The 22,945-nt window shown below is 40.5% G+C and overlaps 1 protein-coding gene across 4 annotated transcripts in view; it reads left to right on the plus strand.

Annotated features, from left to right (window-relative positions):
- Positions 1-22,945, plus strand: part of LOC309630428 (uncharacterized protein) — a 547,317-nt gene that overhangs the window by 423,753 nt on the left and 100,619 nt on the right. For 3 of the 4 annotated variants that reach the window (XR_014245658.1, XR_014245659.1, XR_014245660.1), the window contains exons 5-6: positions 1,747-3,867; positions 6,288-7,342. Coding sequence is in view for 1 of the 4 variants with exons in the window: in XM_082395676.1 (XP_082251802.1) it covers positions 9,993-10,032; positions 10,642-10,726; positions 12,499-12,595 (222 nt within the window). In the remaining 3 variants the exon portion in view is untranslated. Of the gene's footprint in view, positions 1-1,746; positions 3,868-6,287; positions 9,095-9,906; positions 10,033-10,641; positions 10,727-12,498; positions 12,596-22,945 lie in introns of all 4 variants that reach the window. The other variant, XM_082395676.1, reaches the window with a different exon arrangement.

Genomic DNA, 22,945 nt, shown 5'->3' on the forward strand with positions numbered 1-22,945 from the left:
TAGTTGAAAACAATGTTAAGGAGGCTTTTAAAACACATCATTGAGATTACAGCACCTTTTAACATAAACAGCGCTGAATACCAACACAGGTAAAATGTCACTGTGAGATGGGGATCTGATATTCGACGGCATGCTTTATGGCTTTCCAGTGTGTGATAAAATCTGTTCACCAGATGTACTATTTGTCTCCTGTGTAGCATACTTGAGCATCCTGTAGGCCTGAGGCCCATTTATTTCATGTAATTGCCTTTCCTGTGCACACCTTAGGGCACCCTAATTCTCCATTTTATTTCAGGCACTGTACAGGGTACCATCTGGTAGTTTAAAACTCATCCCGTTTTATTGCACTACCGCAGTGGCTGTATTCAGCCGTACTGCAGGCTTTCAGGTGGGGAAGGACTTCTTACTACCAGCCATTTATTTTTGCCTGAAATAAAGTCTCCTTGAACTATCAACATGCAGGATTCACACGTTGATCATCATTGGTCCATACAAGCTTGACAGAGGTTCCCGGGCAACCTGCAGACTCAAAGCAGTTTTGAACTGCTTCACGCACAGCTGTTAACTTATGGAATTGGGATTCTAAATTCTTCGCCTACTTCTGCACGTAATCATATCTTTTTAGTATCTCATTTGTATTATTTCAGTTCAGATGAGCACAAAAATAAATGTATTCCATCACATCTGGAAAAGTACCTCAGAGAAATCGCTTAATATACAAAGCTGCACACCTCATTACGAGGTTCGTCACTCATTTCCAACCCAACCCTACCTCTGTTCCTCATCAACGTGGCTTTTGTTTCACTGTTGTTTTCATTAAATTGTTAAATCATTTTTCAAGGGAATTTGCAAGATCTTGAAAAGGCGAGTTTGGAAATAATATACTTGGCAGATGGAAAATAAATCTCAGGATCTTGAAGCTTTTCTGCAGCAGATCCCGGATGAGAGTGCCTTCCCCCAACTTGTGCACAAATTAGATAGGAAGTAACTCCGCTCTCCTGAGAATTCATCTCCCACCCCACATCAGCCCTCATGCGGATGCACCCACACAGCTGGGCAAGCCACTTTAACAAAGGGTCCCTGATATGCAAATAACACACACCCAGCTGCACGTTTCCAAATGAGTCACTGTTCACCTGCTGGTTCCTGGCTCACCAAATCCCTCTTGCTGCCTGTGTTCTGTATTCCCCCTTCTCTCCCTTCCCTCCCAGTCCAACAGCTAAGGTCTGTCAGCTTCTGGAATGGCAATGAAAAGGCTGCAGCAAGAGCAGGCCAGGTGGGGCGGTAGGGCGAGGTGAGTGATGAGTTGGCTTACCAGCCACTGCTGCCTCTTGACGTGTGTTATCTCGGCATTGCCCAGGGAGATTACCAGTCTTTGGCCGGAGACACAGAAAGACTTCCAGTGTACAATCTGCTAGCTGGCACCAGTGACCTGTGTAAATCAACAAACCAGTCAGGATATGCTGCTGTTACTACAGGCACCTTGGCCCTTCCTGCTGGTGTTGGGTGACCGCGGCTCAACCACAGTTGGGGTTGGAAGAATATTTAAGGTGGAAAAGGGCTGGCTAGAGACCCATTTGCAGCAGATGCTTTACATGTTTTGCATTCGTGGCAATGACAAATGTAGCTAAATGCACCTGGTTGTAGCTGTCTGCTGCGATCTAAAGCCTGTTTGAGTGAAAAAGAATAACTCCCTCTGTTATTTATTGTTGGAAGCAGAGTTTACTTTGCTGTCTTTAACCTCAGCAGAAATCAGCAATGCCAGCTTGAGAGCAAACTGATGAGTTCTACGCGATGGAGCAAAGAGTCGTTGGCTGGAGTCTTGTAAATCAACAGAAGAAGACCAGTGACCAAATAGATTCGTATTTATTTTCCTGGAGTTACCCCCTTCTTTGACTCTCAGGTAATCTCATTCTATAAAAATGTTAATGCTGGTCCGAATATGAAGGGTGATTTTCCCCCCACAGCTCTGTCAAACATATCTTCCCAATAATTAAATGTGCATCCTTGGGCTCTAAGAGCAGTCTTGTTGAACAAAGCAACCGCAAATCCAACTAACCTTTGAAGAATGAGGGTGTCAAAGTATAAGCAGATGTTTTAATTTGCACAATGCTGAGATTTTTTGGATGCCAAATGTTCCTGAAATAGTTATTGTATCTCAACAGAGGAAGAAAGACACACTCAGAAATAACCTACAAACCTCTCAGTTACAGCGACATTTTCTCATTCAGCAGAAGTGATGTCAGAAGTGTTATTAAGAAAGCTATATATTAATCAGCATCTAACGAGAAAGTAAGATAATTCTATGATTATAATATATAAGAAGAATAAAACAAGAGGGCATAGCAAAATTTTAAATGCACACACACATACACACAGTCTCTATAAAGTCCATAGCCAGGTTAGAAACAGATTTAAAAGAAAACACTCATGCTATCCCTTGTGTATGCATTAAAGATTTCTAAAATGATTTAGGGGATGTATGCTATTTTTAAAAACAGGAGGATACATACTCTAGCCATGAAATTATAGCATCATGTTGTCTAGCTAGTTGAACTTGCATTGCTTTGGGGAAATGTTAGCACACGTTTTTCACAAGTGGATGAGTGCAGGAAAGATTTATATTACACATAAGGAAAAATGTCCTGACTTTCAGAAGAGTTGTGAGAAGTCCAAATAGTTTACCCAAGAAGGCTGTGGAATTTACCTCCTGGAGATTTTTAGCAGCAGACAGGAGACCCATATGTTTGGGTTTATTTCAGCCTAGTTTGAAATGAATAGAATGGGCTCATCAAGAGTTTCCCAGTCTTTCTCATTTTGTCACATGCCTAGGAACAGGCTACAGTCCAGCTGCCATCCACCAAGCCAGGCCTCTATACAGCCTTCCCCTGAAGCCATCTTCCCTCAGTTCCTAGTCATCGCTTACCAGACCCTCCTGATAGAAAAGGTTACGCTAAAGAATTCTCATGTGGTGTTGGTGGGTTGGGGAAGAGGGGACTGTAAATTGGTGCAGTCTCCATGGTGGATAGTTTTTCAAAATCCACCAAAACTAAAGTGTATATCTCTCTGTTCCTACAATTACATTTCCAGGACTTTATCTTACAGAGCTAGTCACACGTTTCGAAAGGACCTACGAATTAGTGATTTACCGCAGCAGTGTTTGTAATAGCAAATAATGGGGAACAACTTAAATATCCATCAAAAGAAGACTGATTAAATAAGTTAAGGCACATATGTGTTAAAAGAAAGAGGCAGCTCTATATGTCCCTATAAAAAGGATCTCAAAGATACTAATAAATGAAAAGATTAGAATATCATGTATAATATGCTCCTGTTGGTTTTAAGAAGTAGAAAAGAGACTTTTCACAGTATAAAAAATAACTTTTGAACTCTTACACCTTTTGGATTTGCATTGTATACTTATTAAAATTAAATAAACCAAAATAAATGACTAGGGAAATAAGAAAACCTTTTTTCCAAGCTAAAATCCCCCAAATAAAGTAGGAGATTTATTCTGTGTCATTTCTGTTCTCCCTCCATCTTTGTCAGGAAGCCCCTAGCATAAGGTGGCATCCAGTGAGGACAGGCCTGTTTGACTCTGGTTTTCTCTTCTCCTTCCTGCAGCTTTAAATTTCAGAAGAGAGAGAAGAGGAAGAAGGTGGCAGAGCCTGGTGAGAGGACACTAGAGAACATGTCCTTGCTTCACAATTTGGTTGCCATATAAACATGAATTGAGTAGAGCTTCCTGAGGTTGCACAGAGGGCTAAACTTCTGCTAGGACCATGGGAAAAGGCTAGAGGGGCCAATGGCCAAGAGATGACCACTTCCGTAGAGAAAACACTCTGACCAGGCCCCACTAGGCACAAGGTGAGTATTCAGCCCAACCATTGGGGTTCCCTTTATTAAGGTCTGTGTCGATAAAGCCCGGTAGAAATGTAACTCAGCAACATTAATTCTGGAAAGTCTCAGCTAGAACTCTCCGAAAATTATTTGAAAACACAGTTGTGGAATCACTTGAAGGAAGAATCAAGCATCTGTACTTAACGCTACAGTTGAGTGCAGCAATTGGAATATGGTAGTTAACAGGTATGGGCCTGCCTCTGAGAGATGAGAGATGAAAGTGTGCAACCATTCTAGGCTGTTTCATCATAAGGGATATATATCGACCTCACTGAATTAATACGAAGGCTCTTTGTTATAATCTAATCAAGAGTCTGCCACCGTGCTGAGCACAGAGACTGGATCAAAAGACCATGGCCAGTGGGTTCTCTGCCAAAATACTTGCCACCTCAGCCACTCTGACTCTTTCCCAGCCGGCTCCTTCATGGATGAGGCAGAGACCCTCTAGTGGGGTCACGAGAGAGACCCTAATCCCATTGCGGACACTAGGCTGGTAAGTCAGCGATACTTCTCAACCAAATCTAAAAAGTCAAGACACCAGTCCACAAAAGGCCAGAATCACTGTGCAGGCAACTGTTTAACATGGTAGAGATAATATTCCTCCGCCTAAAAATATCATACTTAAAAGAAAGGAGGCCTCAGTTCCAGGCTCCTACTCTTGAGGTTTTTATTTAAAGAATACCCCATCCTTACTTGCAGCTGAGAGGCTGAAGATTAAAAATTAGCCACTGTATAGTAGCTGAGCAGTAACAATTTTTCATAAAGTTTTTTACTACACATTTGGGATTATAATTTCAATATTATGCAAATGCATTTTATGGATCTGTAATACGGAATGTGTACTGGCGTTAATGTGCATTAGCGGGTGAGCACAGAAAGGCTCCAAATGAGCCATTTTGGTGTCTGCTTTCAACGTGTATTATGAACAATAAGTAAAATGTTCTGGTTTAGAACAAATAATATAAAATCTGAATTCCTCTTGATATTCATCAGTGATGAACAGCCCTACGCAACTCCCAAGGAATTCTTCCATTAGACACGATTAAAAACTGGCTCTTAACCAATATATTCCTGTTTATGGCTTCTCTTCTTGGATGTGATGTGAAAGTAAAATAGATACGTTTAATAGGGAAAGGGGTAGTTTCCCCCTGTTGATCAGAATCAGGCATTAATCAGATGCGTACGTTAGGAAGGGCGTGACACCTTACATGTCAAGGTAGTGGCCCAGGCTACTTCTGTTTTTAGAGGTTCTAAGTATTACGAAGTGAAGAAACATCTAAACAGGGTTACAAGGCTTGTGGCATATATTTTCAATTAATAAACAGATTTCATGCCTTTACCACAAAATATTTCAGACAAGATAACTGTTGTTCTAAACGTATTTAAATAACATGTAAATAATATTCCTTAATAGTTGTTGCAAGCCTTGTGATCCAACATGGGGACCCAGGTTGAATTTTGTCTGACGTGTGTTTTCTTTAACTCTGTCAGTGTGTCTTTGTGGGTGGTTACAGATTAGAAAAGATGTTCAAAGACTAACTGAAGGCTCTTCCTGAATGCAGAGGCCTGAGCCAAACTGCTCTCCAGACTTCTCTGAGATAAAACTTAAAAAATGTTTCTTTCCTTTTTAATTTCTTTAATATTTCCACATTCTAATCTTGCATGATGGCAAAGAAAGCAAGACTAAGCAATGTCACATGTACTGAAGGTGGTAGCTGAGTATATTCAACAAATAATGCAAAATTTCTATTTGCATTGATTTATTTAGGATCTTGGGGTCTATTGATCTTTTTTCTTCCATGTGTGTTTGGCAGTCTGGAGGAAGACAAGGTTGCACTGTCTAATAATTATAGGCTGGGCATTCAGTTGAGTAAGAGTAATGTAAAAATCTCTCTCAAACAGGCATCCTTAACTTAATGTATTTCAAAATGCCACAGATTCCATGACTTATATTCAAAATGGTAATAAAAATATCCATGCATTGAGTTCTTACTGTGCTAAGTGTTTTATATGCATTGTCTCAATTAAGTCACAAAGTAATCTCCCAAAGTAGGTTTTACAATCCCTATGAAATGGCTGAAGAATCTGGAGTTTAAAAAGATCAGGTAATTTGTACAGTCACACAGCTGTGTAGGCCTGTCTAATTTTGCAACCCAAATTCTTGATCACTGTATAGCCCTGGGTCTACTATTAATATGGTGGCCAGTAGTCTTGGCTTCCTTTACCATGTAAATTGCAGCAGTGGTGTTTGGTCCTTCAATCCAACACGGACACTACAATTAATATTAAAGTCTGATTCAATTTCAACCGGTCATTACATCACTGTTGTCTACCTTGCTGCAGTTGCTAACTGCTTTCCATTTCCCCCTGACATTTCTCCATTCTAGATAAAAGTCCGTGGAAGGAAAGATGGATACAGCAAGAAGGTCTATCCAAGAACTTAGTAAATATGTGCTGAACAAATAATTCAGATTTTTAAGTTCTCCAATCAAATTCAACAAAAAGTCTTTGACTACCTGCAGAGTGTAAGCTATGATTTCTGTTCCTGAGTCGTTAAAATTTCAAAAATCCCAAATGAAAGCCTATTAGTAGTAAGGCAGCCCTTCCAAGTATTAATTTACAATCAGTTTTGAAAGGAGCTGAGTATATTGTGTCCAAATTTGAAAATGAGCTATGGGCTATAAGCCAATAAGCAGATAAGGCTCCTACCCCAACAGGTAAAATATGAGATGCTGAATAATAAAGCCTGAAGTACAGTAGAGCAGGCCTGAGAAAACAAGTAGCACATCCTCTTGAAATATTCCCAGCACCATTTGCTGAGCCTTTTCTGGGCACTAGCCCTCTCTTAATCGTCACAGCACCCTGTAACGTAAATAATATTGTCTTCATTTTGCAGATGAGGAAATTGAGGCTCAGGTAAAGTAAACCATCTAACATCACATTGTTAATAAGTTGTTGAATGAGGATTTAATTCCTGGTCTGCTTGATCTCAGAGAATATGAGAGAGAAGCAAAGAGAAGATAATGATTTCTCTTTTTAATAGTCACTATCCTCTTTTTTAATTGTGGTGTAATATACATAACATAAAATTTACCATTTTAACCAGTTTTGAGTATACAATTCAGTGGCATTAAATACTTCACAATGTTGTACAACCATCATCACTATTTCCAGAACTTTCTCATCATGACAAACAGAAACTCTGTACCCATTAAACAACCTGAACTGGGTTTTAAAGGAGGAGTGGGAAAGAAAATGTAGTGGGTCAGAATAGCATTGCAGACACAGGGAACACACAGCGTGTTATGTGTGTAGGAACTACAAGCAGTTGATTGCCGGTTTTTGTTTTAAATAGGCCCTTTCTCCAGTGCTGTGTGGAGGTTGGATTTGAAGAGGAGAAAGCTGGGAGCAAGAGACCAGTAGAGCTGTTGCCGTGGTACAGGTGAGCTATGATGGCGTAAACCTGGTGGTGTTAGTAGCCATGAAGAGAGGGTAGAATCAGTCAACTCATACAAATAACATCAATCTTTAGTGACTGACTGAATAGATGGGATGGAGGAGGAGGAGGATTTTTAATAGTCACATAGATAATGATTTTTAAAGGATGAATCTCACTATTCTGAAACCCTGTAGCAAGTTTTGCCTGTACTGTGGTCCTTATCAAATTCTGCTTTGTTATTTCTGATCTTCTTTTGTTTTTAATTAATTAATTAATTTATTTATTTATTTATTTTTGGCTGTGTTGGGTCTTCGTTTCTGTGTGAGGGCTTTCTCTAGTTGTGGCAAGCGGGGGCCACTCTTCATCGCGGTGCGTGGGCCTCTCACTATCGCGGCCTCCCTTGTTGCGGAGCACAGGCTCCAGACGCGCAGGCTCAGTAGTTGTGGCTCACAGGCCTAGTTGCTCCGCGGCATGTGGGATCTTCCCAGACTAGGGCTCAAACCCATGTCCCTTGCATTGGCAGGCAGATTCTCACCCACTGAGCCACCAGGGAAGCCCTGATCTTCTTATGTCACCCTTACTTAATTATAAGCTACTCTATTTGGGAGAGGGGAGCATGTGCAGACCATTTGTTACATTCTTCACAGGTCTTGTTAAGTGCCTGAGGCAAAGTAGATATTCAATAGGTATTTCATTTATTCCTCATATATTTACTGGGTGTTTACTCTGTGGCCAAGTCCAGTAAAGAGGACAAGCCATGCCCTCCAGGAGCTTCCAGCCCAGCGGAGAAGGCGGTTAAAGAAGCAAGGCTCTCACCTGGGTGTGGATGTGCTCTAATAGGGGAAGCAGGGGCAGACGTCTAGCTGGAGGGCTCAGCAAAGGTTTCCCAGAGATGTCATCTGAACCCACTTCTGCAGCGTAAGAGCCAGGCAGAGTAGGGAGGACATCACAAGCAGAGGGAACAAACAGCGTTGTGCAAAGGCCCCCCCGGTCAGAGATAAGCATGTGGATGGCCTGTTCCAAGAATTCCAAGTCATCTGGAGCTTACTGTTCACATGTAGGGTGAGGGGGCTCCTGTGGGAGGGGAAGGCAGGGGCAGAGGGGGACCAGCAGGAGGGGTGGTGTAGAGGTTCAGAAGGACCAAGTGCCCCATGCTAAAGCGCTTGTTCTTTTTCCTGGCCATTCTGGGGACGGTTTTTAGCAGGGGAGAAGCAAGACAGGCATACAGTTTAGCAAGATGAGCAGCTAGATTGTGGAGAACAGAAAGGAAGGGGATAAGACTGGAGGCAGGAAGGGAAACCAAGGAAGTGATGAGTAAGGCCGGGGAGAGGGAGGATCTTGCCTTCTGGAGAAGAGAAGGCCATTTTGTATGTAATTTGGAAGGACACACACATATTTTATCGTTATTCTTAGAGCCCCCCACATCTGTTTTCTCTCTTCATTAATTTGTGGGAGCCACCTGGACTAAAATATTGAAGGAATCTTCATTTTGAATATCCTTGTGTTTAGGCATCACAGTTTAGTTCTCAGAGATTTAATTAGAGCTGCATTGAGGCACTTTTTATCTTAACAATCTCTCTGTGGGCAGAAGTAACAGAATAACAGGAATCAATATAAACAACCTAAGTGGAATACCTCGGAAAGAAAGAAATATTATTTTTGCTGATGCACAAGTTTTATTTTGAAAAATCATGAAGATCTCCATTAGGAAATCGTTCTTCCTTGGCATTGTGTTGCATGCTCAACAAATAGAAGGTAAATATGCTAAAATTGGTGTCTTTTTCATGAAAATAGCGCATAACTATAAAGCTCTTTGTTTTCACCCAACTGCTGAAAACATTTGTGTGGGCAATTTCAGTAAACATTTGCAGAATTGGAAGTGCTCTCTCCTACACATATGGTTCTTTATGAAGAGGTAATTTTTATCTATGTTCTACTCAATTGAATATTTATAAGTCTGTTTGGCCTCAAAGGTGCCTGATCTCCCCCCAAAATACAATCGCCCTGTACAGCTAAAGTGAGATTTATTCAGTTACCCTTTAAGAACTTTGTGAGTTATTTTCATTTTCTCCCCATGAATTTATTCCCAGTACAATCCTAAATTTGTCTAATTTGCTGTGTTATTGCAATTAGTCAACTCTCCCTTACTTACACAAATAATAGCCTTATAAGTTTGAGGCTGTAAATCACCCATCCATTAAAAATGCCATTTCCTTGTACTGCAAATTCGATTCATTTAGAAGAGAAAAAACCATGGCATGGAACAGAATTATGCAATGTCATGGACACATTAACATTTGGATCAAAATTTTACATTGTGTCAGCCAGTAAACAGTATAAATGGTCCAGATTTGCAATAAATAATTGTCTATTAATACTCTGGCATGCTGTAGCAAATTACAGTCGCACTTCAGTAAACACAGCTGTAGGTAGGCTCCAGGGCCGAGGGAAGCAAGTGCCACAATTGGTTTGAGTGGAAAGAGCCCGTCGTTCAGGGATGCAGGGCCGCATTTCTCCAGCAACTGGGAGCATGGCTGTGGGTTAAAGGCCCCTTTTTGTAAATGCAGGAGGAAGACCCACTGGGCCCTTACTGTAGCTGGAACATGGGACACCGGGACGCAGCCCCTTGCCGTAAAACCTACAGGAAGCGTAGATGCTGAACTCAACAAGGGCATCCTTCATGTTTTCTAAAGGTGAAAGGGATGGCAGCACATTATATTAACTAGAAAACTCTTCCTGGCACACGGGACCGACCTGGAGGGGAAATAGGCTTATGGCTGGAACAGCCACAATATTGGGTGTTGATTATGGAGCCACTAAGGGACCGCCCCGAAGCCAGGCTCTCCCCAGAGTCTGCCGTATGTGTAGCCAGATTCAGGCCCTCCTTCCATCTCTCCCCTCCAGAATCTTCCTCATTAGCCAATTGAAGAAACTAAAATTAATACCATTTTCATTGTTTGGCTTAAGGCTTTTAAGCCCTGACAAAATGCAAACAAGGTGTCAGGAATGGCTGGTAAATAGATATATTCACATTCATTAACATCTTGGCCTGCAGCAGATTATCAAGTAACCAAAATCAGTGTACTGAGTAGGATGAGCTGGAACTCAGGACAGGTAACCTTTCCTATGGGTGAGGGGAGAATGAAGTGTTGCCCAGAAGATATCATGAGGGCACAGGTCGTGACAGGGTGCAGGGAGCACACAGAAGGGATCAGGGAAAGATTCAGAAAAGTGGCTAACATTTGTATAGTTTACCTGTGAGAGAAAGCACTGCCACTACTATTATCATCCCCATTTCCCAGATGAGAAAACGGAGACCCAGAGATGTTACAGAACCTGCTCATCAAATGTATCCAGCCAGTGTGACTATTTATACGGAAGAATCAGGTATCTCCAAAAGCTAATTTATCTTAGTCCATAATTTAGTCCAAGGCTTTCTAGGAATAATAGAATTTACTGATCTTAAGGCCATGTAGTTCAATTAATTGAAATTGTGTCCCTTAGCAAATACCAAAGTTTTATGGAATTCTCTGTAATACAGATTCTAGGGACTTCCTTGGTGGTCCAGTGGTTAAGACTTCGCCTTCCAGTGCAGCGGGTGCGGGTTCGATCCCTGGTCGGGGAGCTAAGATCCCACATGCCTCAGGGTCCAAAAACCAAAACAGAAAACAGAAGCAATAGTGTAACAAATTCAGTAAAGACTTTAAAAATGGTCCACATCAAAAAAAATCTTAAAAAAAAAATAAAGATTCTAGATTGAATTCAAAACGTTAAATTTATTTTTTTTTCCTACTACTGTCCTATTCAGTGTCACTCAGCTCATAAAGAAAAAAAGGTTCTCTATTTGCCTCCAAATTTAGTATTCATTTTATCTACATCTGTACATTTAAAATACATAGAAAAGTTAAAGCAGCTTTATAAGTCATATTTTAACAAAAAGATCGATATCTTAAGAAGCTGGCCATCTAGAGAAATATGATTTTTCTTGATTGAATTGGATACTATTTTCATCAAAATTATAAGAAGAATTTATTGAGCACTTATTAAGTATAGGGTATTGTCCCAGATTTTAGATGATTGCCTAATTTTGCTTTTCATGTCTTCTGAAAGCAGAGCTTAATTTGGAGTTATTTCTCAAGAATGGGGAGCAGCTGTGACTGATTTATTTAAATACTTTAGAACATTTGAAAATTGTTTTTCTAATTCACCGGAGAATTATTAAATCCTTGTGATTGTATACCCTCTTGAGCAGTATTAGTTTCTTTCTCATGTTTGGACAATTGCTGTGGTTTCATAGCTGTGACTTTGCCAACAATAGCTACTTATTCTTGAGTACCACTAGGCTAATCCCCATAAAGGTCATTTTTATGACATCATTCTCCTACTCAAAACTTTCAGTGGTTCCTCACATTCTTCCAAACAAACTCTCGAGCTTGCATTCAAGGACTCTGTCATTTGGGTACTGCCTACCGTTCAGTACACATTTCCTATTGCTTCCTTTTGCAAACCCTCCATGGCTGCCACATCCTGTGACCCCCAGGATGCTGCACCCTCCATCCAGCATCTTCCATTCCATCAGCCTCCAGCGTCTCTATCATTCTCTTCAGACCCCCTCCCATGCCCTCCCCACATCTTCTTTGAAATCTTTTTTTGATTATCTAAGCTCCTTTCCTCTCTAAAATCCACAATTTAACATTTACCACAGAAGATGAAAAGTTTTAGAATGGGCAGGGACATGACTGGGGCCATTTATTAGCCTTTTACACAGCTCCTCTCAATCTTGATTCAGTGGAATTGTACTGGATTAAAGATGAGAAGACCTGACTCTACCATCTTCTCCACAGCTGACCTTGGGCCAGCCATATGAGCTCTGTGAGACTCAGTTACCACATCTGTGAAATGGGATACCTCGCCTACCTGCTCCACAAGTTTGTTTTGAACATCAAATGTGATCATTCATAAGAAAGTGATTCATAAATTCTAAAGCACTAAGTGCTGTTACCATGTCAGATGTCCCTGTACACAGCACAGCCCTCCTGTCTCCCCCACCCCATCCATGAGGACTTAGCAAATACTCTAAAAAAGATGTTTCACAATTCAAGGGTATATCTCTCTGTATTTAAGAGAATTTGACAGATTGTTCATTGTATCCCCCTCAGATGGCTTTTTGGGTTGTGGAAATTTCTGCCACCTCCTTCTACCATATTGGAACTGGCAGGATTTCTGGAATCATCAGGTTCCACCCGGTGCTTGGAGGTATGACCTAAATCTTTAGCTGTCTTTCTCCCATAGAAAATGGTAAACAAATCCTTGTTGGCAAAATGAATTAATATTTATTTCTTATCTTTCAATGAGAATATAATAACTTTTGGTTATTTATATTTACACTTCCAAGCACATCTGCTCATGTTATTTCAACCACATTCCTCAAATACAACTTTCTTCAGTGCTAACTGCTCCAAACATCTAAATATCGGCATAGGTACAGAAACCGTTGACTGTTAGTACTTTTCACATTTCATTGCTGAATGTATGCTTTAGACAAACTTAAAAAGATGATCTGTCTGATCGAGAGGCCCCTTGGTCCTCGAAATGTTCTCAGCTTTTAGCGTTGAAACAACAATAATATTTTGCTTCATTTGTGCACTACACACCAATGACACAAGCTAATTGCGTATCTACTATGAAATAATGTCTATTATTACATGCATAACTACACATTAACTCCATTGGAAACACTGGTAATTACACAGTATGTTACGTTAATGCACCTGTGTTATCATTGGATTGCCATATCATTAATTCAAGTGACCTCTATAAATCTGTTTCCACCATCATTTCCTCATTCTGGGCCTCTTTACTGCACTTTACAGACTGTTAGGAAAACAATCAATTAATCACTTGAACTATACAGTTAAAACTATTTTTAGAAAAGAGAATCTGAAGTGTGATCTATTGCATTTTTTGTTCGTTTTTCATCACTTCTTCTTTGCTCGATATATGCAAACAACTTTAGATAGAGCTACATTCCATTTCCTTTTGTGTGAAATTAGAACTGTTTTCACTTTGGAGAGAATTACAACAAGTTTTTGATTAAAAAAAAATTTAAACCTGTCTGGTTCACAAACAGAATCACAGCCTAAACAGGTCTAAGTTCACGCTAAAAAATGTCGATCAAATGTTCACACCAACACATTTAACAAAGGCAAGTTCACATTTGCTGCTAAAACCTGAGTTGACTCCCAGTCAATTTGCATATCTATCTGGTTACACCAAAATGGACTTTTCTACTATCAATATGGTCCGGACCATCCCCTCTCCTTACAAGTCCCTCATTCAACTGCAAAGCGACTCCAGCCCAAAAGATGAAAACCCCATCAGCATTTTCATAGTTAACGACAGGGCTACAAAACAGAAAGTAACAGCAGGAATCTGAAGCCAGTGCTTTTATTGGACTAACTAACGATATAAATAAAATGGTCCCTGACTGAGTTTCAGAGAATCACTGTCTCTTTATCAGGCCATAGAAAACAGATCCAGGAGGGCAATAAATACGGCACATAACAGAGTGGAATTAAATGATTAGGCCTGAATTAACACCCTGTTTCTGAGCCTCACTTAGTGTTCCATGGCCCCAATGAAACACTGCAATTCACAAACGCTCAAGGCCCATTTAATTTTTATTTCAAGCTAGTTCAGAAGAAGGGATTACCTGTAACTCCCCCCATTCCATTGTATAACTCTTGAAGTAACAACACTGATCCTGTCTAGATAACTGTGAGGAAAATAGGCTGTGCCATAAGACTCACAGATTCTATCCAGAACCTTGCGTCTAAGAAGTCACATTAATTAAAAGGGCCCAAATCCCTGCCCTGTGAAAGTGACAAGGCTGCCCTTGATGGGAAATTAATGAATTAATTAAATCAACTTGATTGGTTCCCTTGGTACTGAGAACATAACTCAGCAAATGTTGGTCCACATTTTTTACTTTTTGAAATGTGACTTTACTATGACAAAGATCCTAAGTCCTAACTGCAAAATGGAATTTAATATCGCCTTGGAGGATAATACATGGTGGCCCCATTCCCCATTATGCTATATGCAATATAAAGTGAGTTAAGCTTAAACCCTATTCTAAGGAAATTAATACTGTTCTACCCTTTTCCATTTATACAACGACTCTAGACGTTAGAGGACTTCACTATACCAGTGAAGTACTTAGAAATTTCAGATGAAATATGCAGCCAGATGAAACTGAGGCATAAAATCCATTTTGAATACCTGTGATGTGAAATGATGTATGAGATGGAGGTATATTTATAAGGCAAGGTACTTGAGAGTCGAAAGGTAAGGGGGCTTGCAGTTTTGAGCAACTACTAGATGCTTGGTTTTGGGCTGTTTTCTCATTTAATCCTCCCAACATCCTGTAAAGTAGGTATGATCATTCCCATTTTACAAATAAGGAAACTCAGGCTCAAGGAGTAGTGTATACCTGCCCAAGTTCACACAGAAAGTGTGACATTCAACTTCAGTTCTAGCTGACTCTAAAGCTATACCTTTCCATCAGTACTATGGTATCCCTTGCTTAAGAGTGTTAGCCTCACTAGAGCTTTGACTTAGAATTTTCTAGAATAACCAAAGAAGCCAGCCATCATGTAGAAGAGGGGTGAGATTGATTCAGTATAGTACCAAGAGGTAGAGAAAGAACCAAAGGGTTTTGGATCTCTGTGAGAACATTTTTTATAAAGTCCCAGGAGATCCAGACATTTAACCAATTGAGGAACTCCCCTGGAAAGTAGATGAACCAGACTATCCAAGTTTGCTTCAGGTTGTGAGTTATGGTCTGAGTGGAGTCCAGAATTTATCTGTTATTGTCACCTCAAGAAGCACCATGAGCCCTGACTGGAATAGAGCAGGAGGATCCTTCCACATTCTGAAGAATATGGAGCCTGACCATACCCAAGGTTTCCCTAACAGTCAGCTCATTATAGCACGTAGTTGTGTACATGACAGTTCGGGAGGGACTCCTATTAGATCAAACCTTCTCTCCCTTGATACTTTGGACAACAAAATTACTGTAATCCTAACTCAAGTGTATGCTTGAGTACCTTCAGTGAAACATACACTGACATACACATAAGTTTCTCATAAAGCAATCTCAATGGACTGGCACAGGCATTGAAGACTACATTGTGGAGAAGTTACAATAACGATTTTTTTCTCTAAAGATGATCACTAGCAATTTGCTGGTGATAGATTCACTTCAGCTTAAGAATGTCGAACTGTGTCTATCTGTTAAATTATGATTAGACATTTAATAGGCATAAAAGCATCTAATTGCATGTTCTATGCAGTATCCTTATACATTATTAGTACCCAATAAATTAATTAAAATGCTTTTGACAATCAATGTTACATAGTAATAATTATATCTATTCCTTTATGAGTGATGAATCCCTTGAAATTTTGTTCTGAGAAAAGATCTTTGTTTACTAAAGAGATACTAATATGATTTCAGTGAGTTTACTGATTTTTCATTCCTTGGCCAGCAGTTCCTAAGAAGCAAAGGTCTAGATTATAATTGCTCACATCTGAGTCTCAGCTTTAGTGATTGTTCTTGGCTAAGGTTTTTAAAAATAACAAGACCCCTGATATCTTCTGGCCTAGACTTAGACACAATCCCAGGCTTTCCTTTGACCTTCACTTTTCAGTAGTAATTTAAGTGACGTGAAATCTGTCTCCACTGTATCAGCAATAAGAGCCAAACTACATCTTTGAACTTAAATCCACGATGCTAAACTACAAAGCTACTTCTAGAACCATGCTGCTTGACCATCTTGGTTTCTTCAAAGTCTAAACCCTTTCATTTGAGTTTAACAATATATTTTTATTTTGAGCTAGATTTTGAAGAAGCAAAACTGTCCAGGAAATTATTTTGTCAGATCTTCTACTTTTCTGATTTGACATTACAGAAGCTATCTTCTTGGGTGAATGTAGAAATTCTCTGCACCCCAGGCCAAGTCTCAGCTCAAAGTTCCTCTTTATTATATGGGACTTGCTGTTATTGTGATTTGAAACCATTCTGTTCACCTATAGTATTTATTTACCTGTTTATTATCCATCTCCTTTCTCTGATATGTCTGTTCCAGAAGAGAAGAGGCAGTGCTTGTCTTTTTTGCCACAGTCCTCTAGGCCTAGAATACTTCCTGGAACATAGTAAAAGCCCAATAAATTGTTTACTGACCAGATGAATTGCTATAAATAGAAAAGGTCACATTCGATATCACTAAAGCACTTAGGTCTTAATACCATTTTTCCCTTTCCCAAATAAAAACTTTACACTTTTCTAATCTCCTACAATAAAAATTTCACTAGCTAAGTCCTTAGCAATATTAATTCCTCACTTCTGTCACTGTCTTTCTCAGGGCCCGAGGCTGAGCCAAACATGACTGAGGATTTCAAAAAATATATTTTTAATACAATGTTAAAATATACTCACTAGGGGAAGGCTCATAAAATTCAGCTTCAGCCACAATCTGGACTATGGGCTGCCAAGTGCTGCATAAATAAATCATCAAGTCATTTTGGCATCCTGTGGGCCAGAAGGAATATCTCCCTCAGTAGATTTAAAGAGACATGATTCTGAAAGAAACAGGAGCAAAGTGAGTGATTGAATGTGTCCTCTCATATTATCCTTCTAGAGTTAGGACAGGTTCCTTCAAGTGGTAATTGTCCATTTTACCAAGGGCAGATTCTCTTTTTTCTCTTTAATTGAAATCCCTTGTGGAGCTGAAAGAATCCATTCCAATATCCACAGCAAATGCCCCCATCCACTTTGCAACTATTGGTACACTTGAAAGAGGAAAATACAACCCAGCAGTCGGAAGAGCAGGTTACAAGGACAGCTTGTGGCCATGTACGTGTAGCATGGATTCAGATAAGTCAAAGGCCAAGCAAAAGAAATCATGGAGCACAGTGGAAAGTGGTCTGTGCGATGAAGGAGTCTGGGATGGAGGCACTGCTTGATGAGTAGATTCTGCATCAGTCGCCCAGGGAGGGTGTCCAGACTAGAGCTCACCTATGCTTATCCCACACACACATGCACACACACAAACACTGTGACTGTCTGCTTCCCTGGTCAAGTCTCCCTGGCTGATCCAATCCAGCTTGCTCAACTGCTGAACGCAGTGGCCTTTGGAAACTTACCAGAATGAAGAACACAATAAAAACGATGTGATGTATCCCATTTCCTGTGGATTCAGATGCCAGGCCGGGAATCTGAATCCTTTCCATGACCTCAAAAAAAAAAAAAAAAAAAAGGAAAAGCAACTCTGAGGTTTGCAGAAAGCTCTTTTTCAACACTGTTTATAAAAAGAGACTGTGTAACCATCAGGGCCAGTGGGGGCAAAATTGCAGCATGTCTTTTCAGAACAGTTGATTAAAACATGGTACCATTGATGTACGAACGTACAAACTCCAACTCATCCGGAGTAACGCCTCAAGATCTGATGTATGCGGTACCTGTGGGAACACACATTCTGACACAGAAACATCAGGCAGGTCCACTTGTACCCCCAGATCTGAACGCGTACACATGCGCAGACCCGTGCACACACACACATATGCAGCAAGCCCCTTCTTGACAAACATCCCTTTTTTGCTGCCTTGTCTTACATGTAACGATGGCCCAAAATTAAAAATTGTGCTTTGTATTTACTAAAACCCAGGCCAGTTCAGTTTTTACTCTCAGGAAGAAATTTCTTACCTGGCTACTATCTGTATCTGTCTTAGTCAGTAGCTGATAGGCCCTCCTTGGGTTATTAACCAGTTAGTTTCTCCCAAAAAGGAGATGATTAGCTTCTAACATTACTCAGGGTGTCAAGACATGCAGGTACCAGATCCTCTCATCCTAGTTTATCTTTCATTTAATCTCTAGATTTCTCAGCTCCGGCTGTCAGCTGGCTTCCACTTAATAACACATTTTTATCTGTTGTTATTGGTGATGGTGGGTTTTTTTGGGGGGGGGGCAGTAACAACTCAATCACCAATATAATGATGACAGAACTGACAAATTCTGTATTAATGGATTTCCTTCCTGCACCTACACTCCAAGCTGCCAAAAGCCAGAAACGGTAAAATAGATTCCAGGCAGTTACAGGTTAAGGATCATTTGCATAAATTAGCAAATTTTGCAAATGAATTCATCTAGTGAGAAGTAAGACACGGGACACTGCATTTTAATAATTGACATTCCACATGAAATGCAATGTTCTTGAGGAGGAAATTGAGCTCCAGGTTGCTATTAGAACCAGCGGAGCAGCACAAGTGGAAAGAAATGCCATCCCCCATTATGTGAGTTACCACTCCTGCATAACAACTACCCGCATTCTGGTGGACTTCTTTTAATAAAAGTACTAGTGCGTGCTCACCGAGAGGGAGAATCGCGAGGAATCTACTCATCAGCAACATCGAACAGGAAATGAAAATAAAGAGTTCTCTAGGATGCGGCCAGTAACTCTACATTCTCTTTCCAAAGTCATCTTTCATTTTCCATTTGGTTTGTCAGCTGGTCACCCCACCCCCTCCCCTTCCTTTCCAGTTTTATGAAACACTTAGGTTATTTAAAACATACAGAGTGTGGGTAAATATTTTTAATTATCCAATTTGGAGGTTGTCTCTCATCCTGTTGCTTAAGTTACAAATAAAGATAAGTGGGCTGTTTTGCTGCCTCCTTCTGGCCTAATTTGTTTAAGAACATGCCACATCACAAATATTGGTGGGAATGCCAAATTAATGCCTTTCCTAAGGTGTTAGCCAGCCAAAGTCAGGGTATCCAGAATGTCGGAAGTACAAACTGCTCACATGTACAGTCCAAGAGCTGGAAACAAGTCCACCCTTAATAGTGATTCCTGGCATAATTTATAATTAACATAAAGTGAATTAAATCACTCACTCGATAGACTTTTTTCCAAGTTCATGTAGAGTAAGCGTGTCATATCAATTAATTCTCAATGAACTGCAGCGGCCAATAAAATTTCTCCCAGACACTGGTAATAATCCAAGATATTGATGGAAGAGGTATCATCATTAATATGGGTATAAGCCTCAAATCATGTACAGAGAACAGGCAGACAGTTCCTTCCTTGGAAAAGGAACACGATTATTGCTAGCTGCCTGTTGTTCTTTCCAATTTGTTAAGCTTTCTGTCTGTTCTCACTTTTCACACTGATAGCCTTTTAATTTTGCCTGCACAACTAAATTCCCCTAGTGGAGCTGTCTGTTTTCACAGGTTATCTAATCTGAAAAAGTTAATACACATGAACAAATTAAACAGATTCAAATAGAAAGGATGGATTATATTGCCCATATAATTGAGACATTTTCAGTGGCTTTTTTACATGTTCACAACCACAAATAATTGATATATAAAAAAATTAATGCAACCCGATCTTCTGTCTGTATAATTCAAACAGGCATCTTAACTGATATTTGGGGGGAGTTTTTTTTTTTTTTTTCTGAATTAACCAGTTGATTTTGGTACTATGTAGACAAAGCTCCAAAGCCCTACATATCTTTGTTGATAATATGTGATTATAAAAGAAAGGAACCGACGGCCATTTGATTTATCACTTCTGAGCTTGTGTTAAATGACACGTCACTGATTCACCAAGCTTTTCCTAAACAATAACACCTGTTAGCCATAAATGTTTATGATTTTATATGCATCTTTCTTTCACCTAGGGAATACTAGTTGCTCTCGGGTTAAATACGTTTGATAGTTTGAGAGGACAATCTTTTGTCTGTGTCTTCCTCGGCGTGCTCATGGCAATATCAAATGAGGGAATCCTGACGAGCCTGTTGGCTTGTGAGATGAGCAGCCGTGGCTCTTCTCCCAATAAAGGGTGTGTTCAGACTTGGCTTATTTATAGACCAATAAAGAGAAATTTCCACTGTTCTCTTCAGCAGGCTGAGGATAAATAGCTCTTCCGTTTCTAACACATAATGTTCACAGACACAAAAACAACTGCTCTGAATATTAAGCCAACATTCGTATTTTTTTTTCCTATGAAGGGGAGAAATCCTTGACTATGAAACAATGGAGGGTCCAGATATAATCTTTCCCATTTTAGAACTGTTTTATTGCATTTTGTTTTCCTTAACAAAGAGGCACTCTCGCCTTAATTTGGTTACTGGATGAAGCATCAACTCACATGCTTCAACAATTTTCTCTGCAACCGGAGAGCTTAGGACTCCACGGAATGAAATCTCATTCCTGAAGGCAGTGCAGCCATAGCACCAAACACCCTCTGACAAGGCTGTTCCTGCTGGGTTGAGTGCAGCGAATGCTTTCTGTTTTCACATTCTAGAGCAAGGAATAGCATAAATTATCCCTAACTCTCGATTCTGTGATGAAGTAGCCGTCCGGTCTGATAGTACAGTGACAGTGATATAGGAGTGAACACTCTATGCTTGGTCTACTGCACAGAAAAGGACAATAGGACATATTTTAAAATGTCAGGATCCATCAGAACCATATTCAGGAAAGTTCTCATTTATGAAAATAGATAGTATTGAAGATACATCATGATGCAAATCTAATCATGGCTGCTGGGCTGCTGAATTAAATTAAGGGCAAATCTGAATGTCTCCAATTAAAAGTGTATGACTCCTTTTCCTGCCGTGTTTGCCATCTCTGTAAAAAGATGCTTTATTATACTTCTTTCAGGAGGTTGTGTCACAAAGGCTGTTGACCTACCTGCTCCTCTCCTTTGATACGTGTATGTGGAACTCTTAAGCTGTAGATGTAGGATGAGTTTAGCTATTTCCAGTCAGTTATTAGTGAAAATTGTGTTCACCACTATATGTGTGATAAGGTATATGCATCACTAGCGTGAGGGCTATTGAGAAATCACAAGTGTGTGAGCACAAGGTGTGTCGACAGATTAGTAAGAGGTATATTTTTCTGATAGCCCCCCTTTGAATTTATTCATCGTCCATTCAGTCACTCAGTATTGAATAAGTACTTTTCATATACCAAGCACTGAATTTGGGGTGTCTGTGAAGTTTGGGGGAGGAGAACAATAATTTATTTTGATAGTCCTAGTGTGGTTGATGAACATTACTTTAGTCTGAGTGATTTGCAACTACACAGTGATCACCTAGGAATGCCCAGAGGCAGTGTCTGTATCATTGCTTTAGGAAGACAGTCAGATGACTGTCAGCGCTGCAAGATCTTAGGTGGAACAGATGGGAAGCTGGCTGAGGCCAGGGAGAAAACGACTTGCTCATTGGGTGGGTGTTGTGGGTGCCAAAACCAGCTGGTAGATGCTGGTGTGGGCACAGAGTCCAGAAGATCTAGGAAACTTGCCTATGTTTCAAGCAGTCAGAACCAGGAGGTCTAACCCAAAGGGCAGAACACTGTATCAAGACCTGAGTAATAATGAGTACCTCTGACTCTTAGTGGAGGACAACTTTGAATAAAAATTAAGCCTTATGAGACGCTAAGGCTGCTGCTGCAGCCACCAAGAAGCCTGTGTGCAAGCACAGGTCACTATCCACACCTCCCCTCCTGGGACCCTGTGCAGCCCACCACTGCCAGGGTCCCGTGATCCAGGGACAACTTCCCCAGGAGAACGCATGGCATGCCTCAGGCTGGTGCAACGTCCCGCCGGCCTCTGCCGCCGCAGGCTTGCCCCGCCTCCTCCGTACCCCTCCCTCCCTCCGGCCTGACTGAGCCAGAGCCCCCGAAGCAGCTGCTCCTTTAACCCCGTCCTGTGTGAGTGAAGAACAGACGCCCTCAGGCGACCTACATGCAGAGGCGAGTCCAAATCCAAAGCTGAACCCCAGGAGCTGTGTGAACAAAGAAGAGAAAGGGAAATTTCTCCCAGCAGCCTCAGGAGCAGTGGATGAAATCTCCACAATCCACTAGATGTACCCTGCATCTGTGGAATACCTGAATAGACAATGAATCATCCCAAATTGAGGAGGTGGACTTTGGGAGCAACGATATATACATTTTTTTCCCTTTCTCTTTTTGTGACTGTGTATGTGTATGCTTCTGTGTGTGATTTTGGCTGTATAGCTTTGCTTTTACCATTTGTCCTAGGGTTCTGTCTGTCTGGTTTTTTTTTTTTTTTAGTATAGTTTTTAGCGCTTGTTATCATTGCTGGATTTGTTTTTTGGTTTTGTTACTCTCTTCTTTCTTTCTATTTTAAAAATATTTTTATTACTTAAAATTTTTTTTAAATAATTATTTTTATTTTAATAACTTTATTTTATTTTATTTTACTTTATTTTATTTTATCTTCTTCTTTCTTTCTTTTTCTTTCTCCCGTTTATTCTGAGCCATGTGGATGACAGGCTCTTGGTGCTCCAGCCAGGCATCAGGGCTGTGCCTCTGAGGTGGGAGAGCCAAGTTCAGGACACTGGTCCACAAGAGACCTCTCAGCTCCACGTAATATCAAACGGCAAAAATCTCCCAGAGATCGCCATCTCAACGCCAAGACCCAGCTCCACCCACCGACCAGCAAGCTCCAGAACAGGACACCCTATGCCAAACAACTAGCAAGACAGGAACACAACCCCACCCATGAGCAGAGAGGCTGC

The sequence above is a fragment of the Balaenoptera borealis genome (assembly GCF_965194805.1).
Source record: "Balaenoptera borealis genome assembly, chromosome: 6".
NCBI classification, from domain to species: Eukaryota; Metazoa; Chordata; class Mammalia; order Artiodactyla; family Balaenopteridae; genus Balaenoptera; species Balaenoptera borealis.